The 26,062-nt window shown below is 33.3% G+C and overlaps 1 protein-coding gene across 10 annotated transcripts in view; it reads right to left on the bottom strand.

The window, feature by feature from the left end:
- RALGAPA1 (Ral GTPase activating protein catalytic subunit alpha 1) overlaps positions 1 to 26,062 on the bottom strand; it is a 218,988-nt gene that overhangs the window by 79,057 nt on the left and 113,869 nt on the right. For all 10 annotated transcript variants that reach the window (XR_014261120.1, XM_082451982.1, XM_082451981.1 and 7 more), the window contains 10 exons: positions 25,166 to 25,318; positions 22,668 to 22,861; positions 22,347 to 22,445; positions 21,439 to 21,594; positions 19,230 to 19,358; positions 15,222 to 15,347; positions 12,626 to 12,684; positions 10,128 to 10,236; positions 8,653 to 8,763; positions 2,912 to 2,980 (listed from right to left, as the gene is read on the bottom strand). Coding sequence is in view for 9 of the 10 variants with exons in the window: in XM_082451982.1 (XP_082308108.1) it covers positions 2,912 to 2,980; positions 8,653 to 8,763; positions 10,128 to 10,236; positions 12,626 to 12,684; positions 15,222 to 15,347; positions 19,230 to 19,358; positions 21,439 to 21,594; positions 22,347 to 22,445; positions 22,668 to 22,861; positions 25,166 to 25,318 (1,205 nt within the window). In the remaining variant the exon portion in view is untranslated. The remainder of the gene's footprint in view (positions 1 to 2,911; positions 2,981 to 8,652; positions 8,764 to 10,127; positions 10,237 to 12,625; positions 12,685 to 15,221; positions 15,348 to 19,229; positions 19,359 to 21,438; positions 21,595 to 22,346; positions 22,446 to 22,667; positions 22,862 to 25,165; positions 25,319 to 26,062) is intronic.

Raw genomic sequence — 26,062 nt, 5'->3', positions numbered from 1 at the left:
ATGGATCTAAGATTTTTAAAAAATGTAGAGATGAATGAAGAAGAATCATTTGTTATATGACACATGCTAAATGTTACGTGCAGACATAAAGGAACTAAAAATGAAGGTGAAGAGAGAGAAGTAACATAAGCTCACTTATTAACATATAGGCAACATATGGGAGATAAAGGATACCATTAAATAATCACAAACCATATAGTATAACAGGTTAAGAAAGCAAGGGAACAAAGACATTAAAAAAAGTATACATATAAAGGTAACTACAAGAAAAAAGTACAAAGTTTCCTGAATACCAAAAGAATTTTAAGAAGAACAAAGGAAATACATCATGCAGAGAAAGAAACACAGAAAATATAATATGCATAATAATCATAAAATAAAATGACAGAGGTAAGATAAAAAATACAATATATCATAAAAATGGGTTTAACTTGCCTAATAAAAGAAAAAGATTTTCAATTTGGCTCACAAAGCAAGACCCAAGTATGTGTTGTATTCAAGATATATAGTTAAACAAAAAGATTCAGAAAGGCTAAAACTAAAGAGATGGAAAAAGGTACACCAGGTAAATTAGAATTCAAACCAAAAAGCATTAATGTTAAAGCTATAATTCAAAATGAAGATAAAACAGTTATGAATATCTATGTATAAAATAACAGTGACTACAAAGGAAAAACTACAGTAGATGCAAGGAAATATAGAAATATTAATAGAAGACTTTAACACACCACTCTCAGTACAAGACAGGTCAAGAAGACAAAATATAGTCCACATTAACAAAAATTGAGATCTTCAAAAATGTTTATCAATAGTAAAATGATTTTGTCACCAAAAGAGTTTGAAAACTGCTAGTATAGAAAGTTAAGAAACAGACCCAAGTAATTATGGAACTTGATTATTCATTAAGGGGCAAAGAGGAACTTTTTAATAAAGGGAACTCAGAAATCTGGTTATCCATTTAGAAAAACAACAAAAATTAGATCCTTATCTCAAAACACAGAAAATAAACTTCAAATGGATGAGGGGTAAAAGTGTAAACAATGAAGCTGTATAAGTACTAGAAGAAAACATGAAAAGGTTTTCTACCTATGGCTCAAAATCTAGATACCTAATGAAGTAAAAGATTGATAAACTGACTTACATAAAAAACTCCCTAATATGTAAACATCTGAGGGAAAAATACCAAAATATGACTGAAAATGTAAAAACATATGAATGGACAATTCACAAAAATAAAGTAAAAAATTAGGCCATTAATAAATATGAGAAGATATTCAACTTCACTTATAAAAAGAGAAAGGTAAATGAAAACTACACTGAAATACTATTGTTCCCCTATCAAATTGGCAAAAATTTAAAAATATGTCATACTCTGTGGTTAGGCTCTGGGGAAACATACTCTCATAGTGTATGCTTGTGGGAATGCCAATATTTAACATAATTACATTATCTGTTTACCTTTTGACCCAGCAATTCCAGTTCTAGGAATACACCCTGAAGACACATTCCAACAATGTAAAAATATACAGACATAAAGTTAGTCACTGCAGCATTGCTTGTAACTGCAAAATTCTGAAAATAATCTCTATGTCCATACATAGAAGAATGACTTGAATAAATTATGAAATTTATAAATTACGGTGCACTCCTTCAATGGAGTACTAATACTATACAGCTACAAAAAAGAACATGGAAGACCTCTATGAATTTATTTATTGTGAATTTCCAGAATATACTGTCAACTGAAAAACCAAAAGTACCAATGAATATCTAGACTGTTATACTTTTGTGTAACAAACAAGAAGAAAAAAGAAAATACAGATGTATCTGCTCATCTGTACAAAAATAAACAAAGGATGGATAAACCACAGACAAATAAATAAATAAAAACAACAGGGATGGGGAAAAAAATCTCTAAAACGGAATATAAACAGCAACATGCCTGTTAACAACTGCTTCTTTGTTTCATATAGTTCTATGGGAGCTGTGAACGCAAGCCCCTTTGGCTTTCAGAGCCAGGTGATTTGGGGACCTGTCCTTGGGTGGCAGGCTTAAAAGGTGGGGTGCTAGACGTATGGGCTAAACCCTTCTCTCCTCAGAGAGAAGGTGGGAATTGGGGGCTTCCTCCTGACTGTACGGAGCTCTGCTAGGGTGGGGTTTATGGCAAGAGTGTGTTGCAGCCTTTCCTACCTATTTTTGATGTGGGTATTTTCTTAGTCACTTGATGTGTAGAGGTCACTTGACTAGTTTCTGTATTTCTCTCAGAGGGAATTGCTCCATGTGTAGCTGTATCTTCCATGGGTCCAAGGGAGGAGGAAAATTCAGCAGCCTTCTATGTCACTACGTTGGTGACCCCCCTCTCTGCCTGTTCTTTAACTGCTATCTTCAAGGTGTTATACTTTGCTAACACTTCTTACTCTACGGCTTCACCTTAAGTGATCTCATATATTCCCACAGTTTAATAGAACTCATGTGTTGACAATGCCAACAAGAAATCTCAGTGTTACCACTTCTTAATCATATTGTGTTGAAATATTCAGTATGTTTTATTACATATGTTCTGCCCATTATTTGCAGAACTCTGCAGCTGTAATTATGTTTCTGGACCTATTCTCAGTTATTTTCAGGCATAAACAAGACCATAACAAGTAAAAAATTATAAATGGACAGAATATCCTCCCACGTTCCTTACAACCCTAAAATTCAAAGACTTTATCAGATGACCATGATTAACTTGAGATATAAACTAAAATGTGATTTAGTTACACTTAAATAATGGAAAGCTATATTTCAAATTATTTTAAACACAAGATTAATTAATGTTTCCCATGTAAATAGATATACCTTCAGTTTTAAAATATAAGTATCTTACTAGATAACCACATATTAAATATTAAAAAATTTAAATTACCCTCTTATCCAGTTCATAAGATGAAGCTTCTGTACTTGGCAAAAGATGGGTAATAGTGGCTATTAGAATCTGTAGGAAATAAAGAAAATAGCTCAAAATATGTCAAACTAATGGTGCATCCTAAAACTTAAACAATAATGCTGAAGTGATACAAAATCTACTGCTGAAAGTTTATCCAAAATATATTAACATTGTTATTTCAAAGTAATTTTTAATAGGTCAGCTTTTCAAGTACACTTAACTATCAATCATTTATAATCCTAATGTACAGAACCAAAGTTATATATGCTCTGTTAACTATAAATGGATTTCTTAAAAATTCAAGTCATGAATCAATATGTATAAACATACAAATAATATATGTTCTGATAGAAAAATGAGAAGACATAGATAAGCAAAAAGATTTATAAAAACCATCTGTAATTTATCACTCAAGACATCTACTTTGCTCAACAAATTAGGTATAGAAGGGATGTATCTCAACATAATAAACACCATATATGACAAGCCCAAAGCTAACACCATACTCAAAAGATAAAAAGTTAATATCCTTTCCTCTAAAGTCAGGAACAAGATAAGGATGCTCACAACTGCCATTTCTATTCAACACAGTACTGGAAGTCCTACCACAGCAATTAGGCAAGAAAAAGAAATAAAAGGCATCCAAATCTGAAAGGAAGAAGTAAAATTATTTCTGTTTGTACATGACATGATCTTATATATAGAAAATCCTAAAATTCCACCAAAAAAAAAAAACTGTTAGAACTCATAAATGAATTCAGTAAAGCTGCAGGATGCAAAATCAACATACAAAAATCAGCTGCATTTCTATACGCCAACAATAAACTATCACAAAGAGAAATTAAGAAAGCTATCCCATTTACAACAGCATCAAAATCAATAAAATACTTAGGAATAAATTTAACCAAGGATAAGACTTATATGCTGAAAACTAGAAAACACTAGTGAATGTAGCTGAAGACACAAATAAATAGAAAGATATTCCATGTCATAGATGGGGAAGAATTAATATTGTTCAATTGTTCACACTACCACAGTGGTCTACAGATTCAATGCAACTGAATGCAAAATTCCAGTGGTGTTTTTCTCAGAAATAGAAAAAAACTATCCTAAAATTTGAATGGAACCACAAAAAAACCCAAAGAGCCAAAGCAATTTGAGAAAGAAGAACAAAGCTGGAGGCATCACACTTCCTGATTTCAAGCTTTATTATAAAGCTACAGTAATCAAAATATGGTACTGACAGTAAGGTACTGACATAAAAACAGGCACACAGACCAGTGCATTAGAATAAAGCCTAGACATAAACCCACACATACAGTCAACTAATCTTTGACAAGGGTCCAAGAACACACACACAATGTTTAGAAAACTGGATATCCATGTGCAAAAGAATGAGACTGGACCCCTATTTTATACCACTCATAACAATTAACTTGAAATGGATCAAAGGCTTAATATAAAGACCTGAAACCATAAAACTCCTAGAAGAAAACATAGGAAAAGGCTCCTTAACATGGGTCTTGGTAATGATTTTTTTGGAAATCATACCTAAAGCAGAAGCAATAACAAAAATATAAACAAGTGGCACTACATAAACTAAAAGCTTCTGCACAGCAAATGAAACCATCAATAAAGTGAAAAGATAACTTACAGAATGGAAAAAAATATTTGCAAACCATATATTTGATTAGGCGTTAATATCCAAAATATACAAGGAACTTATACCCCCAATAGCAAAACTAACTAACTAACTAAATTTATAAATGGGCAAAGGATCTGAATAGACATTTTTCCAAAGACATACAAGTGGCCAACAGGAACATGAAAAGGTATTCAACATCGGTAATCATCAGGAAAATGCAAATCAAAACCACAATGAAATATCACCTCACATTTGTTAGGATGGCTATTTTTAAAAAGACAAGAGAGAACAGATGTTGGCGAGGATGTGGAAAAAAGGGAACCCTTATACACTATTGGTGGGAATGTAAACTGATACAGCCATTATGGAAAACAGTATGAAGGTTCCTCAAAAAATTAAAAATAGAACTACCATATAATATCACTCCTGGGTATATATCAGAAGGAAATGAAATCAGTATCTCAAAGAGATACCTGCACACCCATGTTCACTGCAGTATTATTTACAATAGCCAAGATATGGAACAGCCCACATGCCTTTCGACAGATGAACAGATAAAGAAACTGTGGTGTACATATATACACAATGGAATATTATTCAGCCATAGAAAAGAAGAAAATCCTGTCATTCATGACAACATGAAAGAACCTGGAGTGCTACGCTAAGTGAAATAAGCCAGACAAAGACAAATATTGTATGGTATCACTTATATGTGGAAAAGTTAAAAAAAGCTGATTTTATAGAAACAGAATAGTGGTTGCCAGGGTCTGGGGTGTAGTGAACTGAGGAGATGTAGGTCAAAGGGTACAAATTTTCAGTTATAAAAATAATAAGTTCTGGGGCTTCACTGGTGGCGCAGTGGTTGAGAATCTGCCTGCCAATGCAGGGGACACGGGTTCGAGCCCTGGTCTGGGAAGATCCCACATGCCGCGGAGCAACTAGGCCCGTGAGCCACAATTACTGAGCCTGCGCGTCTGGAACCTGTGTTCCGCAACAAGAGAGGCCGCGATAATGAGGCCCGCGCACCGCGATGAAGAGTGGTCCCCACTTGCCGCAACTAGAGAAAGCCCTCGCACAGAAATGAAGACCTAACACAGCCATAAATAAATAAATTAATTAATTAAAAAAAAAAGTTCTGAGGATTTAATGTATAGTACAGTAATTACAGTTAATCGTACAGTACTGAATATCTTAAAGTTGCTAAGAGTAGACCTTAAGCATTCTCACCATAAAAAAATGTTAAAAATGTGAGGTAATGGATATGTTAATTATCTTGATCTTGGTAACCCTTCTACAATATCAAATCATTATGTTATATACTTTAATATAATACAATTATATTTATCAATTATTCCCCAATAAAGTTGGGGGAAAATAAAGAAATTTACTCTCATCTTCCCAGATATTTCGGTATATATACTTGTAAATATATGCCTTTTTTTTAAAGAAAGATTTCATAATGTGGCTTTTTAAATTAACATATATTATATACTGAACAGAATATGAATAAAATTGATACAGAGAATATGAAATAAAAGACCTTATTAAAAGAAAGCAAACATTCTTATAGTGTTATCATTTACCCTGGAAATTTCTTGATCTCATTCAATTTTTTAATGTGCATGTTAAAAATGTATAGAGGTAAATTTATTGTATTTTTATTGTATGCTATTAAATTTTTATAAATGATTGCTTCAAGTAGAAAAATTCCTCTAAACATAATTTATACCATAAAAGGCTTTACACACTAATAGAATCTAGTATATTAGATTAATACTTAATACTAGTAATAGCACTGGGCTTCTATTCCTAACTATGTAAGTAGGTAACCATTAGTGAAATGCTCTACTATTTTAGAATTTCATTTCTTCATTCAATTAGAGGTAAAGTATAACCATTTATCCGTAGGCACTGGCCACTATAATGTACAGTGAAGCAATCTGCAAAAACTCTACACACCTAAGAATTACTTAGGTAAGTATTAATAATATATAAACTGATGAAGAAAATAAGGGAAAGGATTTGGAGGCCTTCAAATGAATAAAAAAAATATGCTTACTTAAAGAACACCTTAACTTTCAACAGAATAATCAATCTTAAAGGGTAAAATTTTCGAGTTTTAAAATTTCAAAGGTTTTAATACTAATAGACATATATATGAACATTCACATTTACATCCAGTTATCATGTCCTGCATGATAATGATGGTAGCTGCTGCCAACATTTATTAAAATTTATGTCCCATCACTTTTATGGCAAAAAGTGCTCAGCGTGTTACATATATTTTCTCATTTAGTCTTCAGAGCAACTCTGTGAGGTAGGTATTTTTATCCCAAATGTAAAGATAAACAAAGCCAGAATTTAGAGGACTGAGTAATTTGTTGATAGTTACAAAGTTAGTAAATGGCAGAGTCAGGGGTTAGTTAAACCAGGTCTAACCTTCAAACCCAACCTCTTAACCATAATACTATATTCAACTCAACAGATTATTTACCTAAGAGATTCTACATGCAAGTCATCCTAGGCATAAAAAATAATTTTAAAAAATGCCATTGTCTTAAAGAAGCTCAGAATTTTTAAAAAAAAATATTTATTATTTGGTTGCATCGGGTCTTAGTTGCGGCACGCAGGCTCCTTAGTTGCGGCTCACAGGCTCCTTAGTTGTGGCATGTGTGCTCTTTGGTTGTAGCAGGTGGGTTACTTAGTTGCAGCCCGCAGGCTCCATAGTTGTGGCATGTGAACTCTTAGTTGCGGCACGCATGTGGGATCTCGTTCCCTGACCAGGGATCAAACTTTGGGCCCCCTGCATTGGGAGCATGGAATCTTATCCACTGCACCACCAGGGAAGTCCCAAGAAGCTTAGAATTTTTACACAAATATATTTAGTGCTAAAATAGGGCCTGGCGACATGGTTGAGTGGGAAAAGTCTAGACTTGAAATTTTACAGACTTGGGTTTGAACCCTGTTTCTACCCTGTTAGCTTATGACTTTATATAGCTGCTATCTCCTCAGTTCTCTCATCTTAAATAAAGGGAGGAGAGGAGGCAGGGACAACAGTCCACCTCAAATGACTTTTTATGAATTAAATGAGGTAACATATGAAAAGGTGACTAGTATAGTGACTGATACATGGTAGTATATAGTAATATTAATTACTATCTTTCCTAAAAATGTTATAAGAATATGAAGATAAGAAAGATAAATTCTGGTTGGAGAGAACAAGTAAGGATTCTTATTTTTTGAGGAGATGGTATTTAAACTAATCACTGAAAGATGGGGGGGGCAGAGAAAAGTAAAACATTTTAGGTAAGAAGAAGACAGTGAGGGGTATGTGTAGGGGATAATAGCTGACTCAGGTGCCTAGACTACAGGGTATTTCATAAAAGGAATCAGTACATGATTCTGAAAAGATGGGTTGGGTCCTCATCTGGAGGCCTCGAATTAATTCCCAGCTAAAGAGTTTGGGTCTTACTTTATAGACAAAGGAAAACCACTCAGAGATTTTGTTTGTTTGTTTGTTCTTCAGGAAAGTGACATAAGAGTCATGTCAATGTGAATGATGACTTGGAGGGGATGACCTCAGAAGCCAGGAAACCAGTTTAGAAGGTTATTATAGTATCTCAAGAAAGAAATAATTAAGGGCTGAAAAATGTCATGTATTGTAGGAAGCATAGAACACACAGAATTAAAAAAAATAAAAATAAAAATAAACCACTTCATAAATGACTGGCTGAAGAGGAAAGGAAAGGAATGAATCAAAATAATCTCCTGATTTTGGTAACTGGAGGGATGGTATGTTTTCTAACCTAAGACAGGGAATGAAGCCTAATATACATTATAAAGACAACGGCAATGATAAATTTACATGTAGCATTTAAAACCAACCACATAATCTCTTAACATAATATAGAAGGGGACTGTCATGAACTTTGATATCTCAAAAAAGTACCCTGAGTGGCCATTATTTAGCTATGCAAAATTTAAAGAAAACTATTAAATAATTTTATATCTCAAGGTATCCAAATCTAAGGATCTTTAACAAGTCATAATAAGAAATAAATGAGAAATTACTTACTTGAATAATTTTCAAGGGAGAATCAGGCTGGTAAATCTGAAGTCTAGGTACATAATGAACCAGCATGTGAAGCATGTTACAAGCTACATGGGCTACTGTTTTATTTGTAAACTGTAATAATAATAAGAAAAAAAAAAAACAAAAAAGCACTGTTATAAAAAATTTCTTCCTGATATTATTCATCTCTGCATTAGCTGCTAAAAAATTTTAAATTGTATACATGTTTATTTTTGTCATTCTATATTTGTGTTTATTAAAATATTATTAGGAAGATAAATATATACCTGCAAAATAAATCATAACACATTCCAAAGATATAATTAACTTTATTTTTTCTTTGTAACGTTTGACTGTCCTCATTAAAGTTTTATTCCATTTTCTCTTACCTAGATTTCTGGAATGGCCTCTAAACTGCTAATCTTGTTATCCCATCTTTCCCCATTGCAATCTACTTACTATACTCAATACTTCCATATTATCTTCTGAAGAACTGTTCTGATGCTGACGTTCTCTATGCTTAAAAATCTTAGGTGACTCCCCAATGGTATAAAGTCAAACTTTTTATGCTTATCTCTCTATGACCAAATCTCACCCACTCTTCAAGCCCTGACCACATACTTCCTCTTTCCAAAGTCTTCTCTGATACCTAAGTCAAAGTGACCTCTGCTTTCTCTGAACTCAATCAGCAGTTTATATGCACCACTCATTTAGTTCTCTCAGCTTTTTATATTTTATTACACTTATTTTCATCTTTTTCAGCCATCATATTATTAATCTCTTCAATCTAGTATTTATATTTCTTTTTCATTCTGGTATTCCTCACTCTGCCTAGCAAAGCACCTCAAACATAGTATATACTCAGAAATATCTGTCAAATAAGTAATATTTGTACTTTGTGTGTTTAGAGTTCTATACAGATATTATAATACAAGTCTTAGGACAAAAAATAGTATCACTCATCTTTTTACAAATAAAAAATATCCATTTATTCATTCAGACTCTCCAAATAATCAGGTTATTATTTCTGAGCAAATCTTATTCTGGTCACAAAGAGGGCATTTAACTTGAATGATAAAGCCAAAAATTGAATAGCTCAAGAATTCAGGAAGTAATAAAGATCGAAGGGTAGGTTACAAAAATACTGATTAAGAAATGATAAACAGCCCTACAAATGTTGTTAAATGACTGGTTTCCTTTTTAGAAGTCATCCATATGTATCTTAAAGACAAAGCCAAATACATAAAATTTGAGATAAAATAGGTCATCACCAAGATATCCTAAAATCAAGAGTAGAACTATTCTTAAGGAAAAAGTCAGAATCAAAGAAATAATGTAATAATAAATTAATGAAAATATCTATTAAATGTTTTATTCTGTAAGGGCACAATATATAATTAACATTTAGAGAAAAATAATCATGCATTCTATACTATCTTAATGTAGTCCACTAAATATTTATTTATTTATTTACTTACCTTTAAGGAAACACAAATTACATTCAGAGCTTCCTTAATTTGAGGATGATGAGACTCATGGACTAGTTCTTCACAAATCCAAATACCTAAACTGCAAAGTGCTACACATCTGCAGAAAAGGCAACCAATAATGATACAAGTAAAAGTGGATGAGCGTTTAAATGAAATGACACCACCACCACAACCAAAACACCCACAACCAACCAACCCAGAGTGAACATGTACTGTTTAGGTGAATTAATCAATTTGTTACTCTGTTAATTAATCAATTTATTACTGTTAATTAATAAATTTGTTACTTAGGAAGATAAAGTGGAGGAAAGCACATCCCCCAAACTCTAAGCCTTATTTTTTTTAATTTAATTTAATTTTTATTTTATATTGGAGTATAGTTGATTTACAATATTGTGTTTCAGGGTATAAAACAAAGTGATTCAGTTATACATATACATACATCCATTCTTTTTCAGATTCTTTTCCCATATAGGTTATTACATAATATTGAGTAGAGTTCCCTGTTCTAAGCCTTATTTTCAACTATAATTTATTACCAAGATCATAGGTGGGGATAACACACAGGATCTTTCTAACAAACCCATATTGATAAATTGATATTGTCATAAAGCTTCCCAAACAAATATGCAACATGCTTTCAAAAAGGAAAGAGTGGGGACTTCCCTGGTGGCACAGTGGTTAAGAATCCACCTGCTAATGCAGGGGACACAGGTTTGAGCCCTGGTTCGGGAAGATCCCACATGCCGTGGAGCAACTAAGCCCGTGTGCCACAACTACTGAACCCGCGTGCCACAACTACTGAAGCCCGAGCGCCTAGAGCCCGTGCTCTGCAACAAGAGAAGCCACCACAATAAGAAGCCCATGCACCGCAACCAAGAGTAGCCCCTGTTCGCCACAACTAGAAAAAGCCTGCGGGCAGCAACGAAGACCCGACGCAGACAAAAATAAATGTTTTTTTTTAAAAAAAAAAAAAAAAAGGAGAGTGTAATTTTATTGACTGATAGCAGCAGTCAGTAAGATATTATTTTCATATCTTTTACATTTAACATAGCTAGCTACAAATTCTTTTTAAAACAAATTGGGACCACAAATAAAATTTATACACTTTATAAAGGAATTCCAACAGAAACAGAACTTGGAGAATTTTTGTTCTGTTTCCTAAAGTCTTGTGAAACTTCAGTTCCCTACTTCAACTGAGTTTCAGCTTGAAGAAAGTAATCTGATGATCAGAATCAGTAAAAATTCTATTAGTGTGTTCAAGTATAAGCTTCTGATGAAGCATATAATGTTTCTAAGTATTAAAAAAAAGTCAGCTCCTTCTAGTTTCCTGATATATCCTGCATGTCCTGATACTGATATTCTTAAATTAAATTCAGTAGAATGCTAAATTTCAGAACAATTTAATGCAGAAATATTTTTCTTCCTGAACATAATGGATCAGAAGTTAAGTCCCTTCTTTCAGTCTATCAGTGTTAATGCTACTAATTTACTATCAAAACTATAGAAAGTCTTCTATGTGAGGTCTACAGCTTCCTTTCTTCTCTACTGTTGTCCACCTATCAATCTTATGTAACATTTATAGATCTAAGTAACCAAGTGACAGGTTTAGCAGTGGAAGGAGCTGTAATCCTAAAATAACAATAAACTCTGAAGTGAAGCAAAGTTCTCCATAGATGCAGCTAACTAAAGCCACAGTAAAAGGCACAGACTGGGAGTACAAATGCTTAAGTTTTTGTTTTTTGCTTTTTAAAGGTTAAGATCAGTTTTTGTGTGTGCGTGTGTGTGTACAGTTTCCTACATTCTTCAAGATGTCAAAATAATCTAGATTATTCCCAGTATGGCTCAACTTTCTGCTACTAGTCAGATTCTGGGGTATAAGTTTCTAAGCTTACATGTTAGGCAACATGCTGATTTAAATCAACCTTTTTGATAAAAGTTTAGTAACACAGACAAAATGCCACAGTTTTCACTTCTTAATGAGACATTTAAAAACAAAAACATTTTAAAATCTTATTATTTACATTCTATTTTTTAAAAATATCCTGATCAAATATTTATAAATATTAATATACACTATTTTCTTAGATATATTACTTTCTACAATAAAAATATTTTAATTCAATTTAACAAACATTCATTGGGTAACTAGTACCATATTTCAAGGTACTACATAAGAGACAGTGACAAATATAATCTGAAGGGAAAGCAAAATCTACTTAAATACAATTAAAAAGAAATCATTTTGGACACAGAAGGTGAAGATACTGAAGAAGGTGACTAGGATTTTATTTTTTTACTGAAGGGAAGGTTCATATTTAAATAATGAAAAAAAGTATTTAATCATCCAAATAATTTAAATTTGTGATTTAGAATAGCTTTTGAGTATCTGAAACAATCTGGACTGCTAAATAATTCAGTTAACTTCTAAAATAAAACTACAAACACAGACTAGCCATGTCAAGTCTTAAGAACATCTGACTTACCGTGCAGGACCAGAGGGCTCATCTCTTGCCGAGCTTAATACAGTTTTGATTATAAGTTCCTAAAATGAAGGAGAAATAATAGCAATGACTAAGATTTTTCATTCATTTATTTAACAAATATTTATTAAATAGCCACCACGGACCCAGGCACTGTGTCAGGCGCTAGGGATACAATAGCAAAATAAAACAGACATTTTTCGTTCTCATGTACATACTTTTAGTATATTCCAATGTTATTCATAAAATTAGCTAAATAAATAAAACGATGGTATGGTCTGAATGTTTGTGCCCCACCCCCCAAATTCGTACGTTGCAATCCTAACCCCTGAAGATGATGGTACTAGGAGGTACTTAGGCCATGAGAGTGGGGCCTTCATGAATGGGATTAATGCTCTTATAAATAAGAGAGACTCCCACAGAGTTCCCTAAGCACCTTCTACTCTGTGAGGACACAGCAAGAAGGCACCGGCTATGAACCAGGAAGAGGGCCTTCACCAGAATGTGATTATGCTAGAGCCTTGATTTTGGACTTAGCCGCCAGAACTGTGAGAAATAAATTTCTGTCACTTATAAGCTACCCAGTCTGTAGTATTTTGTTATAGCAGACAAATGATTTTTGTAATTTATCACCAAATGTATATGTTCAAAAACTTTTTTCCTGATTAGAAGAGTGATAAAATGCTCACTATAAAGATAATTAAAGCAGATTTAATAGCTCAAAGGTATGAACAAAACTTTTCACGACTTTGAGAATTATCATTTAAAAGAAAGCTTCCTCTTCTTATGTGTGAGTTTTGGGATAAGTGCTAGTTAATAGTTAATATGGTTTTTAAAAATCATTCAATTATTCACTCATTAAGGATTTATCAGCTATATAGATTGTAAGCTCCTTAGAGGAGTAACATTCTACTTATCTTTGTGAATTTAGCACCTAGCCCAATGGCTAGCAATTAATAGGTACTTGGAAGCTACCTATTGTTTAAGCCCAAGAGCTTTCTATGTAATAGTGTTATTTTGTTTTTTTTAAAAAATCACTTCAGCCATTACTGCCTATACAATGGCCAGCAAAGGACAAGGCCACTCTGATCATACAAATCACATATAGTAGGCTAGGCTAAGCCCAAAGAAACTCAAAACGGCCTAAGCAAACTGAAACTCTTACCTATCTTTGACCTTCAGGATCTTCTGAAAATAGAAGAAACCAAAGCCATTACATCCCTGAAGACCAAAGGTCAATTTGTATAGTTTTAATTAAATATCATTATAAATTTGCATCGGCCCCTACAATTTTATGTTTAAGTGAAGTTCACTTGTTTAACAAATGTTTTCGGAGTATATTCTACATGCCAAGCAACATGTTAAGCTCTGAGGATATAGCAGTAACTAAGACCTTGTGGTACTTATTTGTCTAAAGTATAAATCAGACACTGAAAAATAATTACAAGTGTGATTAAATGCTGCACAGAGAAATACAGGTGGTATGGAAAGTATATGCAAAACTACCGACAAAAATTTGATTTAAAACATTTCTTTCAGAGAAAGCACAAGTTTAAAAAAAAATCATCAGCATGACTTCTGAGGAGACAGAATGCCCCTCTCTCGTCCCTTCTTTATTCTCTTTTCCCTTCTAATTCTAGGGCCAATTCAGGTCAAACAGAGACCATCTGGCAGTTACTATAACAAGCACAACTTCTTAGGACTGTTAAACCTGTGGCAATTTATAATACATGGGCATTCAGTTAGAGACAGGTCTTGACTTAGTGACAGAATTATTCACTACCAGGCACATTGCTGGGTCCAGAGCACTAAGTGCCTTTATCCTAACTAGGAGACCTGATCACACCACTCCCCTCTACCTTGGTCTAAGAATTACTGAGTCCAGAGGACTAAGGATGCTGATCATGTCACACCTTCCCCTTCAAACAGAGGCTGACCTCTACAGAGGCACAAAACAACTTTTCACCAATTTTTTTTACTTGAAATTTTTAAAAAGGCTTGTAAACAACAATTAGAGTATGTCTACTCCTAATTAGACACTATCTTTTTTTTTTTTTTTTTTAAAGATTTACTATCTGGGTAAGCAATTGTATAGACAGTTCAATTTTGCACCATCTCTTACTCAAGCCTGTTAATGCTTCAGGTACATGGGATCTCCACCCCAATTCCACAGTTTCCTATAGCAGAATAGAATATTCCATTACATTGTCTGATTCATCACCTTGGAAAACTGGGAGAAGGAGACAGTCAAATATGCAGGTCGAGTGCCATCTCAATCTTAGAAGCCTTACATTAGCAGCATAGTATATGGCTCATGGGATTTCAATAAATGCTCAGTGAGTGAATGAATGAATCCTAAGATAATGACATGTGAGTGGGTTCAATAATGAGAAAATGTTTCCAAAGTAATAGTTATAAAAAAAAAAGGTTATGTTCCTAATGGACATTCCAGCCTTTGTGTCTGAGGGGTATAGCTGGCTAAAGTTCTTTAACAATTGTGTGGATTTCGAGAGGAAAATGAAGAACACAAATTTTACTGAATATACTGTTACGATTATAAAGTCATTTAAACGCTAAAAATTAGCACCTAATTTCTTACCTTAACATCTGTAAATTGAGACACAGCAATATCAGGAATGTTGGGATGGAGAGCAGGCAGTTCACAATATAAGTTGGGAAAGCAAACCAAAGATCCAAGAAGAACTTGTGCTTCCACTCTTGGTGCCTATGTATCAGATTTAAAAAATCTTTAATTATCAGAAAAATTACTGTATTACCTAACCAGATTACACAGGGAAGTCAGAGTACAAGACAAAATTCAAAAAGGAAAGGGGAACACAAAAAGATTAGGTTTTCATATATACTTTCCACATAAACTACTGTTATTCTCAATAAATGCAATGAACAAATAGTAAAGCTTTCTTTAAGAGCAGCTAATAAGCAGAAATGTGGGTACAGCTAATGAGTATGTAGACAGGAATACAGTTTTAGCTAACAGCATAAAATTACCCTAATTTTGAGGAAAAATATAAATACTTTCATTCTAAAGGCAACTCACACATCATAACATATTGTTCTAATGAGCAGAAGACTCATGGTCTCTAGATTATATTCGTTACTATCTAAGGATGAATAAAGTAACTAAGGATGAAAATGGTCACTATATCTTCAAGACACCGGCATTAGTCTAGATATGTTTTATGATATTATGGACATGATAAAAACACTACCTATACTACTTACTAAAAAAAAAATTAGAAATTATGCTTGGACTGCAGATGAAGGTAACTTTTCATCTTTTTTCCTTAGCTGTATTAAGCCATTTCTGAAGTATCAGCACTGAACATTTCTTTTTTCTTTTGCCTTCTTGCATGCCCACCTAACATCAACATCCACCTACTGATAAATTGCTTTGTTTACTAAAATACCTAAAAATTGATTTATATGTTTAATAACACCTAACAAAAATGCTAAAACCAATCTATTAGAAATATAAAACTTCTTCTATTTACATAAAACAAGAACCTATCTCCAAAGGATTTCCTTGTTAATAAATGTTATAACAGAGGTGATGGAGTAGTATTCTATTATGATTTTCAACAAAACAACTCATTTCCATATTAAAAAAATAATCTAGATTTACAGATACAAGGCCAGCAGCATAATGGGGTGGGGTAAGCTCACACCCACCATCCCGATTTAAAATCAATTTTACTATAAAAATGAAACTGAAAAAAACCCCCAATATTTAATGATAGAGATTAGCTAAGGGTTTTTCTTTAAAGTTGGATTAAAAAACTGGGAATATTCATTCAGCTATGTGGGGCATAATGGGAGGCAAAACTGGAATGGAACTGTAATTAAGAAAGGCAAAACCTAATCAAATTACTTTGAAATCTGCCTGGGGGCGGGGGGATTAACAAAAGGAAGATGATATGTGTGGGATCTAAAATGAAACTCCAAAGAGCAAGATTTAGACTGTGTATCTCCAACACCGTCCAGAGGAAAAGACTGCCTATAACCTTACAGTGGAGATGTGTCAGGTTTACTTCTTGTAATGATTTGGCTTCCTAGGCAGGCTTTCTCAATAGGTGTTCCTCGTAAGAACCACAGAGAACAGAAAACAACTGTTTTTTAAATTTTCCCAAGGATGTTACATAAGTAGTATCCTTCTAGATAGGAGGAAGGTTTAGTCACATAAAATGGATGCCTAAGGACATCAGGGCTGTAGGAAATGTGCCAACTACTCATCTGGAATAATCAGCTAACTGAAAAGTTATAGTTTTCATAGTAAATGCATAAAAAAACGGCATTGGTTTATGCATCAGGCTCCTCTGAGTTCTATCAGCTTTTGCCAGTATCCAAGAGACTGATAATCTGTGTACTCTGATAATACTACAATAGCCTTGTAACTTGTTTAGCATCTTTAGTTTGTCTTCCATTTAATCTATCTCCAGTTTAATACACTTATTTAACATTAGCAAAGCACAGATTTAATCATCTCTCTCCCTACTTTAAAAAATTCAACTGTTTATCTAATATAAAATATAGCATTATAATCTGATCCCTGGCATTAATAGACCCTCCAAGATATAGTCTAAAGCAGTGCTTCTCAATCTTTACTGTCCATACCAATTATTTGGGATATAGTTAAAATGTATATTCTGTTTCAGTAGGTCTGGGATGAGGTCTGAGATTCTGCATGCCAAATGTTTCTGGTGTGCAGACCACATTTTGGGTAGCTGGGATCTAAAGTACCTTTCTGTTCTTTGTGTCCACTACTCTCTAGTTAGACTAACTAGCTTGTAAACAAAATGAATTATTTGTCATTCCTAGGACACAGCTTACTCATGCCTGTTTCCCTATGCCTGGAATACCTTCCCCCTTCTCCATTTTCACTCTTAAGAATACTACTAATCTTTCACGGACCTACTCAAATATCTTTTCCATGGAACCTCTTGATATCCCTTAAAAAAAAAGATCTCTCCTCTGTCTTAATTACCAAATAATTTTATTTTGTTTAACAAACACTTAAACTGCACATACAATGTGTCATATAATGTTCCAACCATGTTACAAATATTAACTCAAATCCCCATAAAATAACCAGATGAGGAAGGTTACCTCCATTTTATAGATGAAGAAACTTAGACACAGAGAAATCAAGTAACTTGCACAAGATCTCACAGCTAATTAAGTGGCAGAGCTGGGATTTGAACCCATGCTTTTAACCACTATGCTAAGCTCCTCCTACTGGTACCTCTTTGTTGTCCTACATTCTATAGTTGTTAATATATTTTTCTATCTTCCCAGCAGCAGACTATATGTTCCCTGAGTACAACATGCATCTCATTTATTCTATGTCCTTCTATATTCCACCCAAAGGAACACTTTGTACACAAGGGGAAACAAAAGTTGAATAACCACAAAAGGGCTTAGCACCATGTTGAACACATACTAAGTGCTGAATATATATTTACAGATTCAATTAATAAATACCTATAACCATGATGCTGTGCCAGGCCCTGAAGATACCAAGATAAGTAAGACATGATCACTGTTCTCCAGGAACTAGGGAAACAGGGTTAATAACTAGCTATAAATATGGGTTGTTCTCTTATTTGCACATTTCCTCTAGGTGACTGTATCCAGTTTCATGGCTTTCAATAGCATCTGAAGCTAATGTCTCCCAGCTTTCCATTTTTGGTCCAGACATCTCCTTTGAGGTCCTGACTTGTACATACAGTGGCCCTTCTGACATCTCATGGGTGTCTAACAGGCAGCTTCCTATGCCCCAAATAGAACTCCTTTTCATTCACTGTCGGTCTTTTGCAGCTTATAAATGAAATAACATATGTTAAACTGCTTTGCAAGTTATAAAGCACTAGTCAAGTATGAATGATTTTTCTTTCCCAAATACTTTTAGTTTTTCTCAGTAGACGTTCAATTATTTCTCATTTATACTTTGTTCCAGGGTGATCTTTCTAAAATACAAATGTGATCATGTCACTCTGCTTAAAATCTTTCAACGGCCACTCATTCTTTCCTTAGGATGAAATCTAACCTCTTGAGTACTAGAAACAGAGTTACTGCCTTCCTCCTTAGTTCACTTCTGCCACTTATATCTGAACATGTTCCAGTTATACTAAGTTACCTGGCATTGTCTCACAGCTCCAAACTGTATGAAAAATCCTCACATGCTGTTTTAGAGTTTACTCCTAGAGCATATTTCTGGGTTACCTCATCTATATTTCTTTCTTCTCTTTTGCTATATAGCTCATTGCCCATTTTCAAAATTTTCTTCCCTCCCTGTTTGTTTCTTTAGATTTCCTCAATTTTAAATTGTTTTGCTTATCAGATTTAACCCATTTTTGTAGCTCCTGGGTCAATTTATCAAATAATTTTAGTACTTTCTTACACTTCAGAATTGTTTACTTTTTTTTTTTTTAAAGTGGGAGAGACAATCAATTCTAATTAAATTACGTATCTTCCTGAACATCAGTTTGTTATATTTTATCAACAATGGCTCTTCCTTTGTTGCTCTGTTAGCTGAATCTTGGTTAACCACAGTTTGTTATATTGTGAAGGACAGGAAATAAAAACTTACATTGAGAAAAGCTGAAGAAGCCACTCTACCAGCTGCTACAATAAAATCCATAATAAGCATTGTGGCACCAGGCAAACCAAGTGAAAAAAATTGAGGTGAGCAGTGCTTGATGATTGTATTGACAATATCCTTAGGAATAAAGAAAAGAGGAGAAGAAAAATATCACAAATGTAATCTTGGGTATCAGCTAATCAATATCTTTAAAAATAGACAATGTGTGAAATAATGAAACAGGTAATAACTATAACTGGTTGGCTAACTGGAAAGACTAATTTTAATTCTTCCAAAGAATCCATGCTTAGTACTATATTTTGTCACGGGAAAGTAAACTGAAAACACTTTTTTTTTAAACTGACAGCATTTTTTTTTCACCCTAGAGAGCCAGTTAGAAGGGGCTCTGCTTCGGAGGGTTAAAAATAAGGCCCATGTCATCCGTTAGACTCACCTGGAGGGATTGTTAAACCACAGACTGGTGGGTTCTACCATCAGATTACTAACTGAGTAAGTCTGGGATGGGGTCCAAGAATTTACATTTCTGACAAGTTCCTGTATGATGCTAATGCTATTTATTAGCATCATTTTATTTTAGCAACAATTTTATTTCATCTGAAAGCAGCATTCTACTTTATTATTGGTTTGCAGAATAATAAGGTCCCCACTGAAGTTTCTATTCTCTTTTCATCAACACCTTCCCACCATCCCCCGCTTCCCAAGGCAACCTGGAAAGCAACAGCAAACTTTGCTGTGTTGGACCTTCCTTCACAAGGAAGGATACTCCAAATGGTCCCCTTGCCATGTGGAACTGAAGAAGCTGAGATAAGCCCGGGCAAAAATGTGGTCCACTGACTGCTGAGTCAAAATACATTACAGCTTAGGACACAGACACCAGAAGCAAATATTTTGAAATAAATCTGAAAGCAAAGGTTAAAAATGTTGACAACAACATACACACTTAGCTTTCTTCTCATTTCTGTTTCTTGCTTTAAAGGTTTTCTTATTCTCTGCCCGAATATTTGTTGACTTGGGAACGGATGAAAGGACAGAGATGAAAAAAAACTTTTGTCTGTGACCTTACTCTTTGGCTTATGTTCATTAAAATGATAAAACCGGAAAAAAATAAATAAATAAGGCCCATGTGTTGTAAAACTTAATTGCAGAGTAGTTCCTTCTGCCACCTATTTGCTTCCATGTGATAACTCTGATGTCTGAAGTTGCATGACCTGTTTTGTGGCAACTGGAGAAATTCTCTTTTTAAGAAAAATTGAAGTCCTTTGATGATAGACATCTAGCCTCAGAAATCCAGACGTAGGCATTTTTAAGGGCATATTCTCAACTTGGTTATTCATTCATTTTGCCTTTGGAATTTACCATGAGGATGCAGTATAGCAGGTTGTATTACTCAATCCAATTTAAATGAAAGCTCTTTATCCAGTAATTAAGAATATCATTTTATTTGAGACATGTTTATAAGGTAGAAAACTATAATTATTTCAAATTAACACAAGAAGTTTTTTCACTTTTCAGAAAGATAATTATCATCTTTTAATATTAATTTAATGCTCCTGAAATGAACTGCAAGTGAAATTTAACCACGTTATGATTACAAACATTTACATTACCTTGACCAGCAACTTCCTATACTTTTCAGTTTTATGGCCAGGATCAAGACCCGTGAAGTAATGTTCTAGAGGCATATTTATGACTATCTAATGTAATGACTATATTGATGCAAATCAATATACTTGTCACTATGGTAATACAATTTATAAAAATAAGAAAATGTGATGTGCTGACTCTTAGAGTAGGAAAAAACCTCTGACAGCTGCATGACTAGCTGAGCAAATACATAAGTCCCAAGTGCCAGTTATCAAGTAACAATTACAAAATACCTAAGAATAAGTACATTAGGACATTAAAGGAAGATGTTGTCAGCGTAAGCAAAGGATGTTTTAATCTCTTCAAAAAGTGAACAGTTTGTATAACATTAGAAGAAAGATGCACTTAATAATCAAGTCAATCTCCCAACTACAATAGCTTGTTTTGAAACTATGTTTCAGAATAAATGAGGTTATAAATGGAATAAATCTGTAAATAAATTACAATATAAGGGAATGTTTTTAATTCTACACCTTGAAAGTGAAGAGTTAAACAGAATAAAGAATCAAAGATAAACTTATAAAGTGACTTGTTAGAAAGTACATATATTTACCTGATCAATATGAAGTAATCCACAGTGCATTATATTGTAGAAGTGTGTTAGGAAATCTCTATTTGGAGAAACATCTTGTCTTCTTTTCATTGTATTACAAATAAGTTTATAGGCGTGTAATTTACCTTGTTTATATTTATCAGTTAACATGGTTGCCTACAATTGAAAGATATTGTTTTTAATACTCAAAACCGAATACTGTTTGTTAAATACTGAAACAATTGAATATAGCAAGCAATATATTTGTTTTCATTTATTTCTATGTTGGCCCATTTTCTTTAATGAACTAAATATCAGGATTACTGAAATTATTTTTATCATTAAAATGATACAATGTAGGTGTGAATAACTATACACTGTTTCACTTAGGAAAATGCACCAAACACATCAAATAATACTTAAAAGAATTAGTTCTTTAGAAGTACATAGCATATTCTATAACACAAAACTGAGGTTTACATTTCATTTAAATACAATAAAAACATAATTTACTATATTCATTTTTGTTTTAGCAATAAAAATGATGCAACCTAAATAATAATTTTGCTAGGCCCACTCTCCTCTCTATATAACCCCTAATGGCTAGTTAAAAATTAAGTGCTCTACAGGGAACAATATTCAATATGCTGTGATAAACCATAACGGAAAAGAACATGAAAAAGTATGTATATATATGTATAACTGAATCGCTTTGCTTGCTGTAGAGTAGAAATTAACACAACATTATAAATCAACTATACTTCAATAAATTTTAACAAAAGCTAAAAAACACAAAAACACACAAAAAACAAAACTAAGTGCTCTAGAAGACTACACAATAGTCTTCTCTCTCTCTACTGTTTGAGACTGACCACATACTTATTTACTAAATGAAACTTTTTAATTAATATTTTATATATTAAGCTTACCTTGAAAAGCCAAGGTGTAAGAATTCTCAGTGGAGGAATTAAAACCGGTGGAGAAGGGGAGGTCAGGTTATCAGTTGAAATGCCAAGGTTATCTCTAATCTGTAATTTTCAAATAAAATGCAACAAACTTATGAAAAGTGTTCTCTTTCCCAGTTTGTTTTACCTTAAACTTGAGATCTAGTTCCTACCACTAACTATATATTTAAACATGGTTAAGCCATCAGTTCGTAGTGCGGGGGTGGATGTTATCTAAGGCTTTTTCTGTACTTCTTAATACTTTATTTTTCTTTCCTTCTCCCTTTTCATCTTTTTCTTTTTTACCTTAGCTAGATTCTGCCAAAGTTCACAGAGGTAATCAAAAACTTGAGCATGTATTTCAGGATCCATAATAGCGTTGACATCTCCCAAAATACCCAGCATTCTTCGCCACATTACAGTAGCAACATCAGCATGCCATCCTGTCAGAGTGCCCCCTGCCATCACACTACAGCATTCAGATGGAAATTCACTGATTTCTATAGAAAAAAATAATTCACTGGTGTCAGTAATTTTTCTAGAGAATTGATCACAAAAACACATAGGAGTCAAATTAATGATCTTAAATATCTACAAAAGTGAATAAAAGAAATGTTAAGATGCATCAATGTTAATTTTTCCTGGTAAGGTCAAAACCTCGCTAGTTCATAATTCCTTATTTTGACAATAATTACTTATACAATAGTGCATCTATCTAGATTTAACTAAGGAGAAAATGATGCAGATACCAGATGGAGAAATTTACGTTTGACATAAAGATCATATTTATAAATACATACTCTCTCTTTTACCTAATAGCTACTTCAAGTTCCATCATCAAATTAACAGAAAATCTCAGGCTGAAGGCAGATCCTGTAGGAAGTCTTCCTAAGCTTATTTCTTTGTAATTAAACCTTCCGAAGAAATATATTTCTATATTTCACAATTAAGTCAGGCCTAGCATTAAAAGGGATATCACAATGGCATGAAAAAAATAATTTAAATATAATCTAAAATTTCCATAATTACATTTCTTTTGTTTATTAATATTGGCATGATATAGACATATAGGTAACCTAGGGTCTTAGTCTCATTTCTGTCACTAATTATGTGATATTGTACAAATTATTTAATAACCTCCCTAAAGCTACAGCTCCTCATCTGTAAAATAGATGGTTTAGGTAGGTATCACTATAGATCTCCTCCAGCTTAAAAAAAAACAAAAAAAAAGAAAAAAAAAGCCATCATTCTATGCAATGTATATAATGGAAAAGGCAAAATCATTAGAAAGTCAGTAAAAACTTTTTCCTGCTTGATAATATCTCAGTGTACTGATAATTTACAAAGTCACACACAGTATATGTACATCCTTTACTCTTAATGTTTAACTTTTTTCTCTGCATGTAAAGTGTGCAATAACTGAGTATATTATTAAAAAGTTACTGGACAGTCTTTCACAATAATAAAAACAGGTTTCTGGTGTAAATTCACTAAAATAAAAATTTAAGAAAATACTACAGGGTTAACCATCACTGTTAACCTCTCCCTATTCTACAGAACCTTAACAATATAGTGATAACTCAACTGATTGGTAACTATGAAGGATATTATTGGAACAACTGAGGATAACTGACTATAGACTAAAATTGCAATGATGTATCAATGTTAAATATCCTGAACATGGTCCTTATATTATGGTTATGCAGGAAATGTATACTTATTCTTAGGACATACTTGCTGAAGTGTTTAGGTGTAAAGGGTCTGATACTTGCAATTCACTCTTAAATGGCTCAGAAAAAAAAAAGGGTTGTTTTAATGCGTGTGTGTGTGTGTGTGTGTGTGTGTGTGTGTGTGTGTGTGTATAGGTAGAGAGAAAGATAAAGTGGTAAAATATTAACAACTGGTGAATTTATCTGAAGGATTTATGGGTATTCATTTTACTAGTCTTGCAACTTTTCCATGAGTTTGAAATTTTTTCCAAATGTTGGGGAAAAAGCTGAAAATAAAAACCAAAAAACCAAAAAACTGCAGGCCAAGTGGAGGAAAGAAAAGGTCAGAAATAATCTACAAACCAGAAAATTAGGGCTATGTAATTGCAAGGTAATTGCATATTAAGAGAATGAGTACCTTAAAAGGGGGGGCGGGGGGGGGGCAGAAGTCACACGGTTTTAAATTTCTTCCTTTGGCCAGAGAGTAAATGTGCTGCATTACCAATGAAAACTAGTATTTTATATTATTCATTATAAATATCTTATCAACTGTGTCCTTGACCAAATTTTCTGGCATATTTGCAAAATGACTTTTTATCCTGATGCTTGTTATATGATGCAGAACTTAACAAAAATAACTTTTTATTAACTTGCAGTTTCTAAGGCTTCCTAGTCACTTTTAAACATTTACTTAAATATAAAAATACTTCATTTGGACTGCCTACTTTGATTCAGCAGGTTCTTCAGATAAAATATTAAGAATAACGATGCCAAATTATGTATTTCCTGCTTTAGGAAATGGTATCATAAATGATAATATAACATACAAAAATAATGTAACCACTAATACCAGGACTATAATCAACTATAATAAAATATCAAATAACAAAAAACAGAATGCAAATATCTTTCTTAAGGGCAAGAAAAAAAATGTTATACTAATTAATTTCCCAAAGACAGAAAAGTCCAAAAGACTTATAATAATATTTACATAACATATATAAAATAATCAAATTTAAGATGCCTTATTTAAGATCTCCTGACACTAATGCCCTGAAAGAAAAAAATGGCAAAGATCTAATTTCCAAATATTGCCTAGGTCATCTGGCGTCTGCAGAACAGAGTGGTGGAGCTTCTCATCGAGCTGTAGGTCCTTCTGTTCCATGTGATCTATATTCAGTGTGGAAGGAGAAGGTGTCTGTGACCTGGATCCCAGAGCTGAATGGACTGGAGAGGCACTTTCTGAACCTGTAAATATAATTTCATAAAATTACCACAAAGAATATATTCAAAACCCTCCACCTAAGATGTAATGCTTAAAAGCCCAATAAAACACAAATTGAAAACATCAAAAGATAAATCAGGTTATAAACTGGCCAAAGAGGTCAATACGATCATAATACTGTACAAGATTTCATAGCTAGCAGTCTCATTCCATGTCTACTATGGGACTAGTGTGGAATGAGAACTGGACATACCAATTAATAGGGGCCATCAGTGAGAGCAAGAATGCCTACTTCCATTCCTGGTCCAGCTACAGAAACTCTGGTACCCACTGCTACTTTATTTCACTTACTTCAGGCTTGAGGCAATTCAGGAGAAGAGAAACTTGTCCATTGCTATATGCCACTAACATTGCTAGCCTTGACATCTTTCATTTAAAAGCATATTTTTGAGAGTCAGCTATGGTTTTGCATATATTAGCATTTAATTCGATTTTTATTGCTGAGTACCATTTCAATGAATACTGGATGAATGAATACATTACAATTTGATTATTCATTCACTGGTTAATGGATATTTGGACTATTTTCAATTTAGCTACTGTGAATAATGCTGTTATGAACTTTCACATACAAATGTTTGAAATAAATACCTAGGAATGGTCATATGGTAAGTGTATGTTTAATTTTAAAAGATACTGCCGTATTTTTGCAGAGTGGCCCTAACATTTTGCATTCCCATTATAATAATGTAATGTATGATATTTCC

The sequence above is a fragment of the Balaenoptera physalus genome (assembly GCF_965194825.1).
Source record: "Balaenoptera physalus genome assembly, chromosome: 2".
NCBI lineage: Eukaryota > Metazoa > Chordata > Mammalia > Artiodactyla > Balaenopteridae > Balaenoptera > Balaenoptera physalus.
Note: the sequence above shows the minus strand (reverse complement) of the source record. Positions and strands in the feature narration are given on the sequence as shown.